Genomic DNA, 21,880 nt, shown 5'->3' with positions numbered 1-21,880 from the left:
CAGATGTTGTTTATCATTTTAAAGGCTTTACCAGGCATCATTACTTGGGTGCTCAAGCAGCAGTTCAGGATCACATACAAAGATCAGACAAATTGGGTGTGGCATTAAACTATTCTATGTTAAGGTGTATTGTGCATGATCCAAGTAAATGCAGTATAAAGAAATGCAGGGTAGAGACTTACATATTTTAAAGTTATTTCACCTGCAAAAGTGACTTAGGTCTGCCTATTTAATTGTTTTGAGGTCAAACTTTGGGAAACTGGCATCTGCTTATAATTTTCTTGCATTAATACATTGATTTTTGATTCTCTACAGTGATAAATAATCTGTGGTCCTTTAGAGCACAAATAGCTGCATGTTTAGGAACTGCTGACTATTATAAATCTGTTGTTTTTTGCTTTGAGCAATGATACCCTTATGATCTTGGGGTAATTGCTGTGTGGAACATTTGATAAATGAATTCTGTTCAGCTGCAGAACTGACAGCAGTGACTGATATAGCTAAGGTGCATTAGTGGTTTAATTTTAGCTTGGTTGGAATATAGAAGTAGCATTTATTCACTGTTTTTAAAATACTACTTTATATATGTGATTTTCTTATTGAACTGAAAGTATCTCTTTTTTGCACTATACATTTTCAGTACTTTGCTTGGTATTTTGGAGAGAAAAGTGTAATACCTCAAGTTCTTTCCTCACACTAATAAAACATTGTTAATATAATTCAATCATTTAGTAGAGAATGGTTCTTTTTAAGTTAAAAGTTTTAGTTGGCAAATACAAATAGTACAATCTAAATGTCTAAAATAGTGTGTGGAAGGAAATTTATTAGAGGTGGCACAGCTAGCAACACCTATAGTTAAGTTAGCCCAATACTTTCCCTTAAAAGATGCTGTTTTTCATTAATTATAACTTTGCCAAAGTTAAAAAGTTTGAGCTGAAATTTCCTATTATGGGTATCTGCCTCAGACTAGTTTTTAATCTAAAATGGTTCAGCCATTTGAGAATAAGATTAAGGAAAAATTATATATCTGCTTATTTTAAAAACAAAAGCCTTATATCCATCTAAGTGCTTTGGAGCATAGGATTGCCTTGCTCAGGGATGTACTTTTTGCTGTCCCAGTGGAGAAAAAAACTGAAAATTTGTCGAGGTTATGACTGAGCCTCAGAAAAATCTCAGTTCATACGTGCAGCATGGAGACTGGTTAGTTTGGTAGCTAAATTATTTTATGGTTCCATCTGTATTAAGTATGCTTCAATACTACACAGCTCTTGCATCCCATAAAAATGACACATGCACCTACCTCACAGACTGCAGAGTCTGAGTAGGAGTTTCCCTGCAATTGCTCCTCCCAGCTAACAAGGGCAGCAGTGGTACCAGAACTGAGCTCAGGGAGACTTTATCCTTTGCTCTCAATACTTTCCCTGCATCTAAAAATTGATGTTTTTTGTTTTTTTTTTTAAAAGAGAAATTGAATTTTTATTTTGTTTAGATTATATGCTTTTCTGTTTAAACCTGTTTAAAATGAAATCTGAGTTTAATATAAAACGTTACAGCCTACACATAATTTCTTAAAAGATTTAAATAATTTTTTTAAAAAGGCTGAATCCGTAAGTCTATATGAAAAACTTTGTGTTAAAGGCTGCTTTTCTGTATAAAGAAATAATCGGGAAGGGGGGAAAGAGAAATCTAACTTTTGAGGTCAAGCTTTATAAATATGGCACAATAGGTCACATACTGTATTAAGGGCATGATCCTGTGGGGGATCTAGGGGCTGTGCTAGTGGGTGCAAGAGACTGGCAAAGTTATCAGAAGCGTTGGGAGCTGGCTTCCGACTCTAAGAGGACACCATCATGTATCTGACCTGGATCATCCACTGAGCCCACCTGGATGGTCTCATATTCCTATTTTATAGTTTCTCCCTCTCTGAGCTCTGATGGGCTCAGTTCTCAAATTTTGAATATTTATGACTCTACCCAGCATGGAAACTTACTGTCTAGCTCCTGTATCCAAAACATTTAAGGTTGTTTTGTTATTAAAAATAATATTTGTATGCCGTTTTGTGTGTTTATTTAAATTCCAGTTACCATCCTAATGCAGCTTGACACAAATTCTGAGCAAAAAGTTAATTAATTTGTGAATTAGCCGTATATCATTCACCATTTTCTAACGTACTAAAAATGTACAATTAATAATCAGAAAATGTTAAGCTCTATAAATTGCTTAGATAAATGTATTTTGTTATAGTATACCCTAGTTAGCAAAAACATGTATCATATCTAGTGTAAAGGCTCTATTTAGTTGTAATTCACCATGTTTTAATAGTTCTATCAAACACTGAGAATGTACCTTTCTTTAGAAAATAACTGAAGTACAAATGGAAAATTTATTTCATATCGATTTAAATCAAGACTTTCTTCTTGGTGATTTTAATCAAACCAGCCTTTAGCACAGAGGAGAAGGAGGAAGCTCCCTGACTCCAGTGCAGAAGGGTGAGGAATGGGGTGAGGTGAGGGTTAGGAGCATGAGCCAGGAGGGGCGGACAGGGATGGAAGATTGGGGGAGGAATAATAACAAGGGGGGTTGGAAAAAGAGGCAGGATCTGGAAGGGGAAGGTTGTACAGGAACAGAGTCCATAATAACTAGAAAACACTCTTACAGAACCAAGAACTGAACCCATTAGTCATGAGTCAACCAATGTTCCTTTGCTGTCTAGCAAATAGCTGTGAAACTCATTGGCAGTGTATCTCCAGTCTCCTCTAGTGACAGTTGTGCACATAAGAAGCCTTTTACTGCTGCTGTTTACTCAAGTAGTAGAGGACTTTACTGTGGATCTAAAGATCCCAGCCTTGCCATGACCTATATTGGGGGTTAATATGGTATCACATGATGAAATTTTTTGTTGTTGTTGTTTAAGCTTAAACACATGATCAAGACTGGTTTTTTTCCCCCTACAAAATCCCTGCCTCATTCAGCACACAGGGCAAGTAATTATAGAAATAAAAATGTAGTTACATTGAAAGTCAGTAAACAGCTGAATAAAATTAACGTGTTTTAAACAGTTTAAAGGGACACTAGTTAATTATACTTTATAAGAGCAGTTTAATAATTTAAGATGTTAAAATCCTAACATGTTAAAATTAACTTATTTTTCACTGCTCATTAACTAGTGTTTACCTTTTGGTATTCCATTCAGCTGCTTAGACAATATAAACTATTTACTTTTTCCTTTCTGGTTCTTGGGCACTCAGTATTTGAGTGCTAAACATAGCAGAAGGATGTTTAAATTAAACAATCTGCAGTAAAACATTTCCTGAAAACTCTTACGTTCAACAGTAAGTATTTAACAAAATTTTTTTTTCAAAATCTAATTTTGGAGCTTATGTTTTGAGGACACAATGGAAGTCTCAAATTACACAGTGATAGTGCTTCTTAAAATCTAGATAACGGGGGCATAATTTTAATGAGGCCACTGAAAGATTTGCGACTTTTATTGCAATTATTTCTTAATAGTAAACTTCTACATAGTGAACAAGCAGGTAATTACTCATGGAATCTGAAATATTTGTAGACTCTACCTTTAAAATTAATTTAATATATGAAATCAAGCAGCAAAAGTTAGTTCAGTGTGAAACAAATCATGAAGTCGTTAATTTTGAAGTTTTATAAACACTTTAAGCCAGAACCATATTTCATATTCTTTTGAAAACTATATCCCGGGTGCCTAGAGACAAAGTGCATTAGTGGTTAGAACAGGGGCTGGAACTTGTTCTCTTCCTTCCTATGTAGGTCTCATAACCTCTCCATGCCTTAATTTTGCCTAACTGTAAATAACCCACCCTTTGTAAAATAATTTGATACTTTGAGAAGTGCTATGTAAGTGCCAAGTATTGATACTATATCCAGATAGCACTTACAGCATTGTGATTATTTTTGTAACTATAAAGTGTTTTGTTGGTGATTTCATAACATTTTGGTGATAGACAAGTGGGATACTGTCATACTCGGATTCCTCAACTCTTCTCCTTGTTGGATGTTTAATACCAATATGATGCATTACAGCACTTTTGTGTTAGCCTTCATCACAAACACAGTGGTTTAGAGTTTGTTTTGCAAGGACTGTACTGTTGGCATAGCTGTCTGTTTTTTTTTATTAAAGCAGACAGCAAAGCATGTGTTTTGCAGTGGTTATGAGGTGGGTAAAGGCATGTATAATACATTAAGAACGTGTACTTTGCAAATATCTGTCAAGTGATTTAGATTTTGAGTTTACAACTTTGACATAGACTAATTGCTCATTTATCAAACTGAATTAATAGTGCTTAAGTATTCCCAAATATTTTAAAACTAATATTTTGCTGACAGAAACATTATTGCATTATTAATAGGAAAAGTTTGCTCTCCAGAGGAAGTATTGGTGTTCTTGGTGATTCAAGGAGTGACAAGTGTAATTGCCCTCTCCAGGTTCAAGTTTTTTTCTTTTTCTTTTTTTAACTGCTTTACATGTAAAAATATTATCTTTAAGTGTTGTTTGTATACATTGCTACTTTTGTCTGATACGTGTTTGTTTAATTACAGAAGTTGCTGGGTGTGTTTTGCCACTGATGAAGATGATCGAACAGCGGAGTGGGTGAGACCTTGCAGGTGTAGAGGCTCTACAAAATGGGTTCACCAGACTTGTCTACAGCGTTGGGTAGATGAAAAACAGAGAGGAAACAGTACAGCTCGAGTTGCATGTCCTCAATGCAATGCAGAATACTTAATAGTATTTCCAAAGCTAGGTAAGAGATGTGCAGTTAAATTCAAATACAGTGTAATTGTTTCAATATTCATACTCTACTTATTTTATGCAAAACTTCCAGTATCTAACTTCTGTTTGGCATGTAAACTTCTGTGTTGTGAAACACACCTGGACTTGTTAACTCATCATTTAAGTTGTTGGTGCTCTTTGGAAAACTGATGCAGAAATTTGCAAGTAATGCATCTGTCCTGGTTCAGTTCACTGCATCCTGAAAACTTTGGACAGCTTCTGCCCTGTAGATATGCTGAGACCAATAGCTCACTATAATCATGCCCAAGAATCCTTTGTCAGCCTATAGAGGAGACTGCGTTAGTCAGCTGAGGGGCAGAGAAGGGAGCCTGCCTGCAGATTTGTAACAATGTCCCTAATGTTACCTGAAAGTATTTTTATATTTAATTTGTAAAGGACACCGTGAATGCTGCTCTGTACTCAAGAGACGACGGTATTGTAGTTGTGTTATGAGTACTCAAAAAAAGAAAAGGGGAGGGGGTACTGTTCCAAGCTCCATCCACATGAGTTGCTAAAATTACTCCTGAGAGCATTCTGCACCTAAAAATTCTGTGCCAAAAAATTAAAAATTCTTCGCACAATATTTTAAAATTCTGCAAAATTTTGTACATTTTATTTGTCAGATAAATGTGGAAGCTCCAGCATGGCATTGGGAAGCACAGGCCACTGGCTGCACAGAGGTGGGAGATCACTGTGCTGCTTCCTGCCCCGCCCTCCCCCGCCCCACCCCGGACATGGACTCAGCGGTGAGGCTGCACCCAAACCTGACACAGTGCAAGGACCGGGCCTGCCCCAGAAACACCCCAGTGCCCTGCCCCTCCGTGCCAGGTGCACTCGGTGTCGGCAGGCAGGCTCAGCAAGGCAGGATCCAAGTGCGGGAGGGGGTCCAGGAGTAGGTTGAGAGGGTTCTGTGTGGGGCAATCTGGGTGCGGGGGCTCCGTGGGGGATCTGGGTGAGGGGGGGATCTTGATGCATAGGGGCTTGTTGGGGGGTTCTGGGTGCAACAGTAATTGAACTCTGCAGGGGGGTCCAAGTGAAGGTGCTTGGGGCTTAGCGGGGGGGTGGGTCTGGATGTGTGGGGGTCCAGATGCTGGGGAATGGGGCTCAGTGGGGTGGGGATCCAGGTGCAGCTGGTTGGGGCTCAGTAGGGTGGGGATCTGGGTGTGGGAGGGTCTGGGTATGAGGGGGTCTGGATACACATGGGTTGGGTGGATGGGGGAGCATCTCTCTGTACAGAGATCACTCCCCCTGCAGCTGAGGAGCCACGGATGTAGAAAGTGTGAGGGCGGGGGGAGTTTGCAGAGCTTCCCACAGTGGGGGGAGAAATCTGGGGGTGGGTCTGATATGGCCCCAGATGCCATGCAGGGGAAGAGGAAGTCCAGTCCTCACCAGCCAAGATGGGATTAGCAGCTGCACCCAGTCACGGTAGGAGCCACCAGCTGGGTCTTACCCAGTCCCACCTCCTGCCCCACAGTGATTTACCTCTCTGCTGGCTGCCTTGGGCACCCAAAACATACTGCTGGGGAGGGTCGCGTGACTGCTCTTGTGGCTTCCCTTTGCTTCCCCATCAGAAAATCATTTTTCTGCAGGGAAACAAAGAAATCCGCGGGGGACATAAATTCTACGCATGTACAGTGGCGCAGAATTCCCCCAGGAGTACAAAATGCTGCTCGCAATAGATTGTTACCTTCTGTGCGGCTACAGTATCTACCTGGTCTCTATTAGGCTCCTTCTTGATTGCGGATGAGGGGAAATACAATACTAACTTGTGGCACAAAAAGGAGATGTCATTAAATTGTGCAGTTCTTCGATCCTCCTCCTTCCTTACATGAAAGATGAAACCGTTATCAGTATTGGCATTTAAATTGTCGCTGGGTATCTAAGTTAACACTTCACTAAGATAAATGGGGTAGTTTGCACCTCAGTGCTTTTTGTTCCAGACTCTCTCTAGACTCATGTCTGCATCAGTTCCTCAGTTCGCATTTTTGATATTTTCTTCACAACCATGACAGCTAGAGACTTAATTTCTGTTCAAAAGTCAGTATTGCTAACACTTATGAATAAATCATGAATCCCAGTATCGTGGTGCCTGCAAGGGGATTTGTTGCGAAGACATGAGGGGCAAATCCGTTCCCCATGATTCTTGGGTCTGGATGCATGGGCAGAGCTCTGTACAGGAGCCTGTGGGAGTCTACACTGCCAAGAAAATCCCACAGCACAAAATATCAGAGCCTTGGTCAACTCACTTGGGCTCGTGAGTGTCTGGCTGTGGGGCTAAAAATAACAGTGTAGATGTTTTGGGCTCGGGCTCGGGCTGGAGCCTGGGCTCTGAAACCTGGTGAACAACTACACTACTATTTTTAACTCTGCAAGCCTGAATCAGTTGACCTGGGTTCTGAGACCCTGCGCTGAAGCTCTTTTATTTGCAGTGTAGACATACCCTGTGTAGCTGAGAACTTGGATTTGACCTTGCCACTTAAGGCTAATCCCTGCATGAAGGGAGTAGCCCTATCTCAGCAGTAGCGGAGAGAGAGGGTCCTGGGGCAGAGGGAGTCAAGGGAGAAGTGGAGTCAGAGAAGTTGCTGCTGGGTCCAGGACACCAGAACCAACAACAACACTTCCCTGACTCCCACTGGAGTTCTCCTCTGCCCAGAACCCAACAGCTGCTCATTCCGGAGGAGTTGGGGAAGCCCTGCAGCTGCAGTGCTAGGCAGAGGAGAAGCCCCAGGGTAATGTAAGGGAAGGATAATTAAAATGCAAATTATTTTTAGCTATTTGAATACTTGAGATTTTTTTTAAAAACTAAATTGTATTGCAATATGATGATATATATACGTAGCTGATCAAAATTATGCAAAAAAGTAGAATGGCCTATTTTTGACGCACTTTGAATATGAGAATTGATTTAAAAAAAATTAAGGATTATAAATAATTACTGCATGTCTCAGATGGATTACAGAAATCCAATACCTGGAAATGAAGTCTTCAGCACTTTGGAAACTCCAGCTAGTACAGAACACTGCACCGCATCGTCTCAGCAACACAGGCTACCGCGAATACATCAAACCTGACCTCCATTGGCTTCTCATAGGATTTCTAATCGAGTTAAAGGTCTCGGACTTTACTGTCAAAGTGCACCATAGCATTGGCTCAGGATACCTAAGAGACAGCCTCAAGCTCCAAGATGAAGACAGTGGTGGATAACTACGCTCCTGTGGCACAATGGAACTCTCATTAATAGGATTAAAGCTTGTCTAATAGGGAAACAGAACCTTATCCAGGAGAGGTTTGAGACTATGAAATGAACTCCCCCAAGAACTGAAGACCATCACTACTCTTGCTATTTTCTACTCCAAGTGCAAGGCACGTTTCTTTAACATTGTCTTCTTTAACAAACACCTAGAAACAGGTATAGTTGGTTTAAAAAACCCCACAAAAACCAAACCCTATCAAGACACCTCACTGCACATGCTTGTCCCCTGGGAGAGGATTAGAAAACAAATACCACATGACAGATGTGTAGCCATGTTGCTCAATGCACTACTGGAAGGCACTCAGATATTATGGCGATGTGTGGTATAAGATCCTATGTGGAATATAATAGGGTTACAGAAAGCTCTGCTTGGGTTAGGGTTTTTGCAGTTACCAAAAGTGGTTGATATTGTAAAGACAGTCTTCCATGTAAAGATATTTGAGGCTCAAAGATTTATTGAATAATAATTGGACAACTTGATACACAGAGTACTTTGTGCTTCTTGGATGTTCATTGTTAATTTTCTAGCTCCATTTTTGTCGTCCTCCTGCAGGAGGAGAATATGGAGGAAAGGTGGAAAACTGGGAGAGGAGAGAGTCAAGACAGTAGGAAATGGATGGTAGTGCCCCTGTGTGAAGGAGGAGAGAGTAAGTGGAGCATCCAGGAAGAAGTGCACATTTGTGTGCATTAAAGGTTGACTTTTCAACATGAAATTAATCACACATATACACTGGCAGAGGCATCCAAGGGAGTTAGTCAAGACGCTATTTATTAAAAAAAAAATCAACTCAAATTTTACCAAAAATCTCATGACTTTCAGGGAACTGACTCTTAATATTTGGTCTCTTGAGGTTGGCAGTACTGATAAATGAAGGCTAAGATTCAAAATAGTAGCTTCAGAGAAATGTTGGTATGGTATATGGGCATGTACTAACTCTTTCAGAACCATGACTGTGGTCACTAAAGTAATGTAGAATCATTTGGACGCTTAGTTACATGCCTGAATAAATTAAGGAGTTCTGCATGCAGCAGGTAAGAGTAGTTTTATTACAGGCATATTGCAGATTTTAAGATTCCCTGAATTATCCTAGTAGCCAGACATAGAGCATCATCCTGTTGCAGCACATCTAGTTTTAAGCTTTTTCCTTAACTTCTATATCTATATGTTGAATGTTTCTCTTTAGCTGGCTTGTGGGCTATTCATTATTTTAGTTATTTATGTAGCACCAGAGGTAATAAATAGTGCGTTACTAGAGGAAAATATAGTTCCTGCCCCAAGAAGCTTAAAACAAGTTTGAGTATGACAAAAAAGGATGCAGGGAAAGATGTTAGGAAGGAAGGAGGAAGGAATACACAAAGAAAAATTGTGTGGTTGCTTGTTTGGCACATTATGCTAACCATCTACATTAAATTTTACAAGGGCAGCTATTCTGCACAGAGGTGAGGATCATAGTTCACTACTAAATTTAAGGCAAACTTGTAAAGACTTTCAGCTCCATTTTTAAAGTGCCACTTGTCACCTTGGTCCAGTACAAAAACTGGGAATGTCTTATATTGTAAGCTCTTTAGAGGAGGGTTTTGTCTTATCTGTTTATACAATGCCCTGTACAATAGGGTCCCAGTTATGTTTGGGCAATTGTATGTTGCAATAATACATGTCTTTAATAAGGAAGGTAGATCTGGTATATGAAGAGTTGTCTGATAAAGGTTGTACCTGAGAAGGAAGACTGAGCAGTGTGCTAAATTGAATTCAGTTGTACAAATACCCTGTTAATACAAAATTCTTCATATGAGAAGAAACATTTGGCTCCAAGAATGGGGGAGAAGGATTTTTTTCTCTGGATAAAAAGGAGCCTCAGGTTGATGTAAGTCAACAGCATTCTGATAAAGAATGACACTGTATGCTAGCATTTTGCGTTAGGGTTTTGAATAAACTCTGCTTTTGATATTTGAAGTTAGATTAAAATATTGACTATCTTTCATGGGATAGTGAAGTAGTGATTAGGACTGCATCTACATTTTATCTTTGCAAGGGAGGGGAAATCAAAACTCTAGAGCATTGTCCAGGTGTGCTTTTCCCTATCTAATTACATTTTTACCTTGCATTCTTTCCTGATTTTTCTTTATCTAGTTTATTTGTAAAACCCACAGCTTGCTGCTGAAAAAATCAATCTAAAGGACTTGTATGGCCCCCATCACCTCAGTATCTGAGCACCTGAATCTAATGTGTTTATCCTCAGAACACCCCCATTCCCATTTTACAGATGGGGTGCTGAGGCAGACAGAGTGTAATTCACTTGCATAATGTCACATGGGAAGTCTGTGGCAGAGCAAGGAATTGAACACAAGTCTCCCAAACCTCAGACCAGCACCCTAACTGTCAGACTGTTGTTCTCACCACTATAGCCCTTATTACTGACAGCCCTAGAAGGCAGTCAAGGTCACATCAGGCAAGAGTTAGAAGAGAACCTGTCTTCGAAGGATCTCACCAGCAGCATTTTCTTATGCAACAGTACCTATCTTTTTGGAGGTATTGCTGGTGGTGATCTCCAAGAGGCACCAGGGTTGTCTGACGGAGGGAAAGGCAACCGACCGAGCTCCCCCATGCGCCACAGTTAAAAGTTCTGTACATCAAGAACTCAACTCCTCCATGCTAATGGAAAATATTGCTCCAGAAAGCATTCACCAAAGCATTAACTATGAAAGCTAACTATTCTTTCTCTCAAAATTATGATTGGCAATAAAAATCAGAGTTTCAAAATTAAGTGGAATCCACAAATATTTCTCAAAAAGAAAAGGAGTACTTGTGGCGCCTTAGACTAACAAATTTATTTGAGCATAAGCTTTCGTGAGCTACAGCTCACTTCATCGGATGCATTCAGTGGAAAATACAGCGGGGAGATTTATATACATAGAGAACATGAAACAATGGGTGTTACCATACACACTGTAACCAGAGTGATCACTTAAGGTGAGCTGTTACCAGCAGGAGAGCGGGGGGGTGGCGGGGGAACCTTTTGTAGTGATCATCAAGGTGGGCCATTTCCAGCAGTTGACAAGAACGTCTGAGGAACAGCGGGGGGTGGGGGATAAGCATGGGGAAATCGTTTTACTTTGTGTAATGACCCATCCACTCCCAATCTCTATTCAAGCCCAAGTTAATTGTATCCAGTTTGCAAATTAATTCCAATTCAGCAGTCTCTCGTTGGAGTCTGTTTTTGAAGTCTTTTTGTTGAAGTATTGCCACTTTTAGGTCTGTAATCGAGTGACCAGAGAGATTGAAGTGTTCTCCAACTGGTTTTTGAATGTTATAATTCTTGATGTCTGATTTGTCTCCATTTATTCTTTTACGTAGAGACTGTCCAGTTTGACCAATGTATATGGCAGAGGGGCATTGCTGGCACATGATGGCATATATCACATTGGTAGATGTGCAGGTGAACGAGCCTCTGATAGTGTGGCTGGTGTGATTAGGCCTTATGATGGTGTCCCCTGAATAGATATGTGGACACAGCTGGCAATGGGCTTTGTTGCAGGGATAGGTTCCTGGGTTAGTGGTTCTGTTGTGTGGTGTGTGGTTGCTGGTGAGTATTTGCTTCAGGTTGGGGGACTGTCTGTAAGCAAGGACTGGCCTGTCTCCCAAGATCTGTGAGAGTGATGGGTCATCCTTCAGGATAGGTTGTAGATCCTTGATGATGCGTTGGAGAGGTTTTAGTTGGGGGCTGAGGGTGATGGCTAGTGGCATTCTGTTGTTTTCTTTGTTGGGCCTGTCCTGTAGTAGGTGACTTCTGGGTACTCTTCTGGCTCTATCAATCTGTTTCTTCACTTCAGCAGGTGGGTATTGTAGTTGTAAGAATGCTTGATAGAGATCTTGTAGGTGTTTGTCTCTGTCTGAAGGGTTGGAGCAAATGCGGTTGTATCTTAGAACTTGGCTGTAGACAATGGATCGTGTGGTGTGGTCTGGTTGAAAGCTGGAGGCAAGTAGGTAGGAATAGCGGTCAGTAGGTTTCCGGTATAGGGTGGTGTTTATGTGACCATCGCTTATTAGCACCGTAGCGGCCAGGAAGTGGATCTCTTGTGTGGACTGGTCCAGGCTGAGGTTGATGGTGGGATGGAAATTGTTGAAATCATGGTGGAATTCCTCAAGGGCTTCTTTTCCATGGGTCCAGATGATGAAGATGTCATCAATGTAGCGCAAGTAGAGTAGGGGCATTAGGGGACGAGAGCTGAGGAAGCGTTGTTCTAAGTCAGCCATAAAAATGTTGGCATACTGTGAGGCCATGCGGGTACCCATAACAGTGCCGCTGATTTGAAGGTATACATTGTCCCCAAATGTGAAATAGTTATGGGTGAGGACAAAGTCACAAAGTTCAGCCACCAGGTTTGCCGTGACATTATCGGGGATACTGTTCCTGACGGCTTGTAGTCCATCTGTGTGTGGAATGTTGGTGTAGAGGGCTTCTACATCCATAGTGGCCAGGATGGTGTTTTCAGGAAGATCACCGATGGATTGTAGTTTCCTCAGGAAGTCAGTGGTGCCTCAAAGATAGCTTGGAGTGCTGGTAGCGTAGGGCCTGAGGAGGGAGTCTACATAGCCAGACAATCCTGCTGTCATGGTGCCAATACCTGAGATGATGGGGTGTCCAGGATTTCCAGGTTTATGGATCTTGGGTAGCAGATAGAATACCCCAGGTCGGGGTTCCAGGGGTGTGTCTGTGCGGATTTGTTGTTTTGCTTTTTCAGGGAGTTTCTTGAGCAAATGCTGTAGTTTCTTTTGGTAACCCTTAGTGGGATCAGAGGGTAATGGCTTGTAGAAAGTGGTGTTGGAGAGCTGCCGAGCAGCCTCTTGTTCATATTCCGACCTATTCATGATGACGACAGCACCTCCTTTGTCAGCCTTTTTGATTATGATGTCAGAATTGTTTCTGAGGCTGTGGATGGCACTGTGTTCTGCATGGCTGAGGTGATGGGGCAAGTGATTTCTGCCTGTAAGTGACAATGGATGCTTTGTTTTATGCAATCCATTTATATATAGTATAGATTTTGAAAGTGAGCAAAAAATTTGGATGAGATGATTAAATTATGAATGGACATTCTTCTCTGCCATTTTAGATTTTTACAGATGAGATTTTAGAGTTTTGTTTGAGTATAGGGGTAGCTTCCAGCTTATCTTATTGTCTCTCTTATGCCACACCCAAGTCTTATCATCTTAGTCATAGTGCCTCTCAGATTGTGTTCAGTATGTTTGGTCATCTCATGTAAATTAACAACTAGAAAACACTGTCCGCTTAGAACCAGGGATAGGCACTGGGGAGCTGCTGGAGGCTTTCACTACTACTTGTAGCTACATATTGCAGCATGCAGCTACACATAGCCTGTGCAAGCCACAAATGTAAACAAGAAACCATCTTACAGCGCTGAGTGAGTAGTCAGCTCCAGCTTTCACACAAAGGAAGTGGAACCCAACTGTCCAGGATCTCTGCTGTACTCAGATATACAGTGGACTGACCTGCAGAATGAGTCTTCAAGTCTCCTGCAATAGGAAAGGCTTTAGTTTGTTCTTTTGCAGTTTTGGGGGGGGAAATGCACAGACACAGTTACAAACTGGAGAGAGAGAGACCTTCCCAGGCACACGAGGCAGTGAACGTGTGGGTATGTTACATATCTTCTACTGTCTCATGTTTTAAAAACTTGCTTCCTTGTTGGAAATCAGACATTTCAAATGAAGAAAGGAGACAGAGGCTATATAAAGAAAAGGAGTACTTGTGGCACCTTAGAGACTAACCAATTTATTTGAGCATAAGCTTTCGTGAGCATACAGTATGCATCCGATGAAGTGAGCTGTAGCTCACGAAAGCTTATGCTCAAATAAATTGGTTAGTCTCTAAGGTGCCACAAGTACTCCTCTTTTTTTTTTTTTTTTTTTCGAATACAGACTATCACAGCTGTTACTCAGAGGCTATATAAGCCATTAAACAATACCAAAGCAGAAACCAGTTCAGAAAGAACTGAACATAGCGTGTGGTACCAGGAAGTTTGTTAGAATACGTAGAAACAGTCCTAGTTGCTCACAAATAAAAACAAGCCTAGTAAGTAAAAGATAGCAACAGGCATTGCAACACACTGCTTGACACTCAGCTAGCCAGGTAAGAAAAAACGGAGGGCAGTTGGGGCCACATGTTTCTTGATAGCTGCTGTTCTGTACATTTGGATCCATGAAGGGATTTGCACAAGCCGTATTGGTCATTGTTTTTCTTGATGGTTCCAGGCTCAGCGCAGATGCTTATGTATTCTACAAGTGAGGATATGCCGAGCCAGTTTTCACAGGAGAACAAATACTTATGAACACGTCAGTGAAAGGGTTTAAAAGAAAAGTAATATAAATTTGGGAAAAATAAAATTTAGAAGAGGATCACTTGTTGAAGAACATGGATACCGTAAAGGTAACTTTTCATTCTCCTCTGGACCCCACCTCAGAGGACTGACCTCTTCAGTAATCCATTTTAACTCCATCTGTTGCGTAGTTTGTTTTGCTATTTCTCCTCCTTTTATACCGTCACGTGTTTGAAGTCGGTTTCCCAGTATTTGGACCTTCTGTACACTCCATTTATATATCCAAACTAAATGCATGCAGTTGAGCATAGCTGTCAGACACTAACAGTGAATCTATAAGGTCTCACTAGACACTTCATTTCCTTGCTACCAAATCAATCTGTTAGTGGCACAAATTATAATATACAATATTGCACATAAACATGCACAGCTAAAATACATGATTATATTTCCATTAACTATGCAAAGTATTTTTTCAAGTGCTGCATGCAGTACAACTAGTTATAATCTAATAATATTTTAATACCCACAAAACATTTGGTTTCTTTCTTGCAATCTTAAAATCTTAAGTTCACTTTGTTTTCAACCTTAGGTAAAAGTAGTCTGTGTTCTTCTCATTCACATTAGGATGAAAGGAAAACTAGGGTATTTTGTTTCATTTCTTGCAACACAGGTATTGTAAAGTACTATTAACCATTTGCAGCACTGCCAACCCCAAGCTTCCAAAAATCATTATTTTAAAACATTGGATTATTTTTATTTGCATTCTGGTTACTGAGCCTATAGGGTGCACACTGTTCATATATTCAGGCTTTTCTCCACTACCTGGGACTTCATTGTCAGCAATATGCAAGTGTCACATATCTTCTTCACCACATATGAATTACCACCACCATGATGGCCCAGTGCTTGGATGAGATCAACTCATGGTTTTTCAGTCCAATCAAGGGAGAGGTTATGTTTGGAGACAGAGGAAAGCTCTTTAATTTTCAGCCACAGGACAGCTCCCAGACTGCTGCGCTGGGCATCGCAACATGGGGAGTAGATGGCCAGCCCTCTGTGGAGAAAGAGGTGGTTAGGGACTATTTAGAAAAGCTGGACGTGCACAAGTCCATGGGGCCGGACGAGTTGCATCCGAGAGTGCTAAAGGAATTGGCGGATGTGATTGCAGAGCCATTGGCCATTATCTTTGAAAACTCGTGGCGAATGGGGGAAGTCCCAGATGACTGGAAAAAGGCTAATGTAGTGCCAATCTTTAAAAAAGGGAAGGAGGTGGATCCTGGGAACTACAGGCCAGTCAGCCTCACCTCAGTCCCCGGAAAAATCATGGAGCAGGTCCTCAAGGAATCAATCCTGAAGCACTTACACGAGAGGAAAGTGATCAGGAACAGTCAGCATGGATTCACCAAGGGAAGGTCATGCCTGACTAATCTAATCGCCTTCTAGGATGAGATTACTGATTCTGTGGATGAAGGGAAAGCAGTGGATGTATTGTTTCTTGACTTTAGCAAAGCTTTTGACACGGTCTCCCACAGTATTCTTGTCAGCAAGTTAAAGAAGTATGGGCTGGATGAATGCACTATAAGGTGGGTAGAAAGTTGGCTAGATTGTCGGGCTCAACGGGTAGTGATCAATGGCTCCATGTCTAGTTGGCAGCCGGTGTCAAGTGGAGTGCCCCAGGGGTCGGTCCTGAGGCACTCCACTTCAGGTCGGTCCTGAACCGGTTTTGTTCAATATCTTCATAAATGATCTGGAGGATGGTGTGGATTGCACTCTCAGCAAATTTGTGGATGATACTAAACTGGGAGGAGTGGTAGATATGCTGGAGGGCAGAGATAGGATACAGAGGGACTTAGACTAATTGGAGCATTGGGCCAAAAGAAACCTGATGAGGTTCAATAAGGATAAGTGCAGGGTCCTGCACTTAGGACGGAAGAACCCAATGCACAGCTACAGACTAGGGACCGAATGGCTAGGCAGCAGTTCTGCGGAAAAGGACCTAGGGGTGACAGTGGACGAGAAGCTGGATATGAGTCAGCAGTGTGCCCTTGTTGCCAAGAAGGCCAATGGCATTTTGGGATGTATAAGTAGGGGCATAGCGAGCAGATCGAGGGATGTGATCGTTCCCCTCTATTCGACATTGGTGAGGCCTCATCTGGAGTACTGTGTCCAGTTTTGGGCCCCACACTACAAGAAGGATGTGGAGAGAGTCCAGCGAAGGGTAACAAAAATGATTAGGGGTCTGGAACACATGACTTATGAGGAGAGGCTGAGGGAACTGGGATTGTTTAGTCTGCGGAAGAGAAGAATGAGGGGGGATTTGATAGCTACTTTCAACTACCTGAGAGGTGGTTCCAGAGAGAATGGTTCTAGACTATTCTCAGTGGTAGAAGAGGACAGGACAAGGAGTAATGGTCTCAAGTTGCAGTGGGGGAGGTTTAGGTTGGATATTAGGAAAAACTTTTTCACTAGGAGGGTGGTGAAACACTGGAATGCGTTACCTAGGGAGGTGGTAGAATCTCCTTCCTTGGAAGTTTTTAAGGTCAGGCTTGACAAAGCCTTGGCTGGGATGATTTGATTGGGGATTGGTCCTGCTTTGAGCAGGGGGTTGGACTAGATGACCTCCTGAGGTCCCTTCCAACCCTAATATTCTATGATTCTATGATTCCTTTGGGTGAAGATGCAAACCTACAATTTGTCAATTCATTCCTTAGGTTTAAGATAGCTTTCAGAGTAGCAGCCGTGTTAGTCTGTATCTGCAAAAAGAACAGGAGTACTTGTGGCACCTTAGAGACTAACCAGTTTATTTGAGCATAGGCTTTCGTGGGCTACAGCTCACTTCATCGGATGCATAGAAGAGTGGATTCCTTGCTGATGCTAAGTTAGCTCAATGCATCTGCAAGTAATGCTTTCTACCATCTCTTTTTGGTAAGGAAATTCTATCCTGTCCAGGCAGATGATTAACTGGCCTCAGTTTTACACACCCTCATCACCTCCCCTACTGCAAATCAATATACGTTTGCATGAAGCCATAGGTAATCAGGAAATTTCAAGTAGTACTGAATGCTGCAGCCTGTCTATTCAGCTACACAGGATATCGTGAGTACATCAGACCTGTCCTCTGCTCTTTGTATTGGCGTCCCATAGAATACTGAGTTAAGTTCAAGGTCTCAGTCCTTACCTTCAAGTCACTCCATAGATTGCGCAGCCCGGGATGTCTAAAGGATCACCTAAAGTTCCAAGATGAAGACCATGGTCAACAACTCTGCTCCACAGGCTCTTTGTACCACACAAGCAAAATTAGTCTGCTAGACAAGCTTTTGAGAGCCAATCCAAGACTTCCACAGGAACAAAAGCCAATCACAGATCTTGCCATCTGCCATTCAGAGTGGACAGCGTGCTGCTTTGATCTTGCCTTCTTGCATATAAACACATAGAAGCATGTACTTTAAAAAACAAAACAGTATAATACACACACAATTCTACCCCTTTGGGAATTCTGCCCCTTTGAGAAAGAAAGGACAAACCACACATAACAGATATAACTTCTATTGCTTATTGTACAACTGGAAGCCACCTAGATACAGTAACTCCTCACTTAGTCGTCCTGGTTAACATTGTTTCATTGTTACGTTGCTGATCAATTAGAGAATATACTCCATTTAAAGTTGCTCAGTGCTCCCTTATGTTATTTGGCAGCCGCCTGCATTGTCCACTGCTTGCAGAGAGAGCAGCCTGTTGGCACTAGCTGGTGGGGGCTTGGAACCAGGGTGGACCGGCAGCCCCCCTATCAGCTCCCTGCTCCCTTAAATTCCCTGTGCGGCAGCCGCTCAGCAGGCTATCAATTGCCGGCCGTTCAGCTGTCCCTCACCCACGCTTCCATGTGCTGCTCCTGCCCTCTGCCTTGGAGCTGCTCCCAGGAGGTTCCTGCTTGCTGTGTGTGTGTGTGGGGGGAGGGGTGCTAATGTCAGGGTGTGGCCCCCTTCCCCCCCCCCCTCTTACCCCTTCTCCATAGAACAGGGGGACACACGATAGGGCTCAGGACGGAGGGAGCTTGCTGGCAGCAGCTGCTGTCTCAACTTGCTGATCTACTTAAAATGGCAATGTACTTAGAGTGGGTTCAGCATACTTAAAGGGCAGTGTGTGTGTGTGTGTGTGTCTCTCTCTCTCTCTCACGGGGGGGGGGTGTCTGTCTGTCTGTCTGCCATGCTGTCTTCCCTCCCTCCATTCATGCTGCCTTGTAGAGTGTGAGGCTACATTAACAACAGTGTGTTAATCCTTGAGGGCTCAGCCGAATGCTAGTTCATCATTTAGCAGTAAGGCATTCCCTGGGAAATATCCCACCTTCTTCCACTCTCTGACTTCAGCACCTCAACCAAGCTTCACAATCATCATTGGGGGGGAGGGATAGCTCAGTGGTTTGAGAATTGGCCTGCTAAACCCAGGGTTGTGAGTTCAATCCTTGGGGCCATTTGAGATCTGGGGCAAAAATTGGGAATTGGCCCTGCTTTGAGCAGGGGGTTGGACTAGATGACCTTCTGAGGTCCCTTCCAACCCTGATATTCTATGATCATTGCTGTGTACAGTATTAAATTGTTCGTTTAAAACTTATACTCCTCTGTGTGTGTGTGTGTCTGTGTCTGTGTGTGAGCGTATATATTTATTAATGGGGGGGCTTATATATCTAATATATAGTCTTCTGTCTGGTGGAAAAAATTTCTCTGGAACCTAACCCGCCTATTTACATTAATTCTTATGGGGAAATTGGATTCGCTTCACATTGTTTCGTTTAAAGTCACATTTTTCAGGATCATAACTACGACGTTAAGTGAGGAGTTACTGTACTACCATGGTATGGAGCTAGAAACTTAGCTCTCATTTTTTTAAAAAGGAGAGCTGAATTCTTGTGTCATCACTTCCCTTAAGGAGCAGGGGCTTTATGAAAACACCAACTATTGCAAGACTCTATAACAATAGCAAGAGTTGGCTACACTGCATTTGTAGTACTTTCTTAGAAAGATCATATTTCACTTTTGAGCTGTGGTTTCTCTGGTAACATTGAGAGTTACCTAGCAGATTTACTGCAGTCTGGATGCCCATTCTGTTACCTCAGTTTCTCTATTCTTGTTGCTGGGCAGGGATTAGAAGTTTTGGGACAGGAGGAAGAATCTGAAATAGTTACGTAATTAAATAATCCTTGTCCACCTAGAGAATTGGCATGGCTGGATACAATCCAAACTTGCTGTGATTTATGATGAATGGGGATGTAGTAGTCCAGATTGTGGGGTGGGAATGAAATTGCCTTCATTTTCAGAAATATAATTGCATGCACAGAAAGAAGGCTCAATTTAACAACCAACTTAAAACTTGTAATGGTGTGATTTTCAGAGGTGCTGAGCATGTTCAGGTCCCAGTGACTTCAGTCAAAGGTTTGGGTACTCAGCTGCTACAGAAATCAGGCTGTAAGTTTTCAAAGTGATTTAGTAGCAAAATAAGAAACATTATTTCACTACATCTTATAGTAATTGTCATTTAAGTAAATACTATACATGTTTACACATTAAAATCCTCAACCTACAGATTCTTAAACATTCAATAAAGGTAAACATCTAGTAAACTTAACATGACATGTTATGTTGTAATGCTTATATTTAAAGCACATTTAGAGTGATTCACTGTATATTAATCAACTATATTAACTGCTGCACAGATGTAGCAAAGGACATTAAAATTTACCAATTTAAAACAGTTGACTCAAACAAGAATTTTTAAAATACGGTTAACAGGGTCCTAAGACGGTCTTGTTTAAAGCACAAGATAGAGAACCAGGAGATCTGTGCTCTCTTCTCAGTTTTGCCATAGATATCATTGTGACCTTGGGCAAGTTTTATGCCTTACTTTACAAATGTATTCTGAGGCTGAAATAATTACATTTGTGAAGTACTTTGGTTCCTCTTTAGAAGGTGCTGTAGGAGCATTGTCATAAAGTTTGTTTTAAAAATAATTTGGCTTGATGTGGCTCAGCCATTTGCAATGAAGAATAGAGCAGGATTTCTTGATATCAGCTGACCTTCTGTCAAGCCAACCAACTCAAGAGCCTGTTGCAGGAGCCAGCACTGCCTAGTAAGAGCACTCTTACTGAGGTGTACTGCCATATTGGTTCATTGTTGCAGCAGGGCAACTTAGATGTGTGCAGTGCCCTCTGGGCCCCCTCCTTGTTATCTCATGTTGCCAAGTAAAGCCATTGTACTAAAAAGAATTCTGAACCGGTCATACAGTGGAACCTCAGAGTTACAAACTGACCAGTCAACCACACACCTCATTTGAAACTGGAAGTACACAGTCAGGCAGCAGCAGACACCAAAAAAATACAGTACAGTACTGTTAAATGTAAACTACTAAAACGTAAAGGGAAAGCAGCATTTTTCTTCTGCATAGTGAAGTTTCAAAGCTGTATTAAGTCAGTGTTCAGTTGTAAACTTTTGAAAGAACAACCATAACATTTTGTTCAGATTTACGAACATTTCAGAGTTATAAACAACCTCTATTCCTGAGGGGTTCGTAATCTGAGGTTCTTCTGTATTAGCAAGTACTCACAATGTAACTCAATTGAAAAGCAATTCAGGATTTTTGTAAAGAAAAGTTTATAATGCTGTTTAGAGTAATCTGATATACTTTTACTTTAGAATAACCTTGCATATCCCTTCCAGATCTGGCAGGAATTTTATTAAAAGGAAACAGACTGTGATATTGCTTCCTTCCTTTTGTGTACCAATCTATTGAAATTATATTACGATTGTGACAGAAGTCTGAAAAGGTGTATAGTGCATTAACTTAATACAGTTTTGAAAAGCTGCATTTCTAGGAAAATGAAGGTTTTATTTTGTAAACTTTCAAGGTACAAAACACTGATTCTTGACTCAAATCTTAGGACATTTTTTATTGAACATGATAAATACTCATTTTGTGTTTTAGCATTTGTGTAACAACAAATCTTACATTTTAAGATAATGTTTCAGTCCTACACTGAAAATTGTTCATATTGACCAGAGGGAAGGGATGGTATTCTTCAGGAGACCCGCTCAAAGTGAGGAACATATGACAACTCCATTTGTTACTAACAGTATTTTCCTTCTTCCATCATGCCCTTTTTCTCTTTAATGTTAGTTTATTCTTTAATGTCTCTTCACAGTTTTAGATAAAACTGAAGTCATTTTTATTGTTGTGAAATTTTTTGCTATGTACCAATGGTTGGGCCAAATCCTGACCCCACTGTAGTTGATGAAGAACTTGGTCCTCTATTTATTCTAGATATTATTTTAAACAGCACAGTGTAAACTAGGGAGAGAGTTTAAAAGGCCCAAAGGGTGGTTAGGTGCCCAATTCCCATTGAGAGGTGTCTCTCTCTCGGTTTTTTTTTTTTTTTTTTTTTTAATCCTTTGAAATGTGTGTCAGGTAGTTCAGGCCCAAACATTAAATTTTATATA

General features: G+C 41.3%; 1 protein-coding gene across 1 annotated transcript in view; it reads left to right on the top strand.

Moving 5' to 3' along the window:
- Nucleotides 1–21,880, top strand: part of MARCHF5 (membrane associated ring-CH-type finger 5) — a 76,361-nt gene that overhangs the window by 25,218 nt on the left and 29,263 nt on the right. Inside the window, exon 2 of the mRNA XM_074959095.1 lies at nt 4,576–4,778. Coding sequence (XP_074815196.1) covers nt 4,576–4,778 — 203 coding nt within the window. The remainder of the gene's footprint in view (nt 1–4,575; nt 4,779–21,880) is intronic.

This window comes from Natator depressus, chromosome 7 (assembly GCF_965152275.1).
Source record: "Natator depressus isolate rNatDep1 chromosome 7, rNatDep2.hap1, whole genome shotgun sequence".
NCBI lineage: Eukaryota > Metazoa > Chordata > Testudines > Cheloniidae > Natator > Natator depressus.
This window is presented reverse-complemented; position numbering and strand designations above follow the sequence as displayed.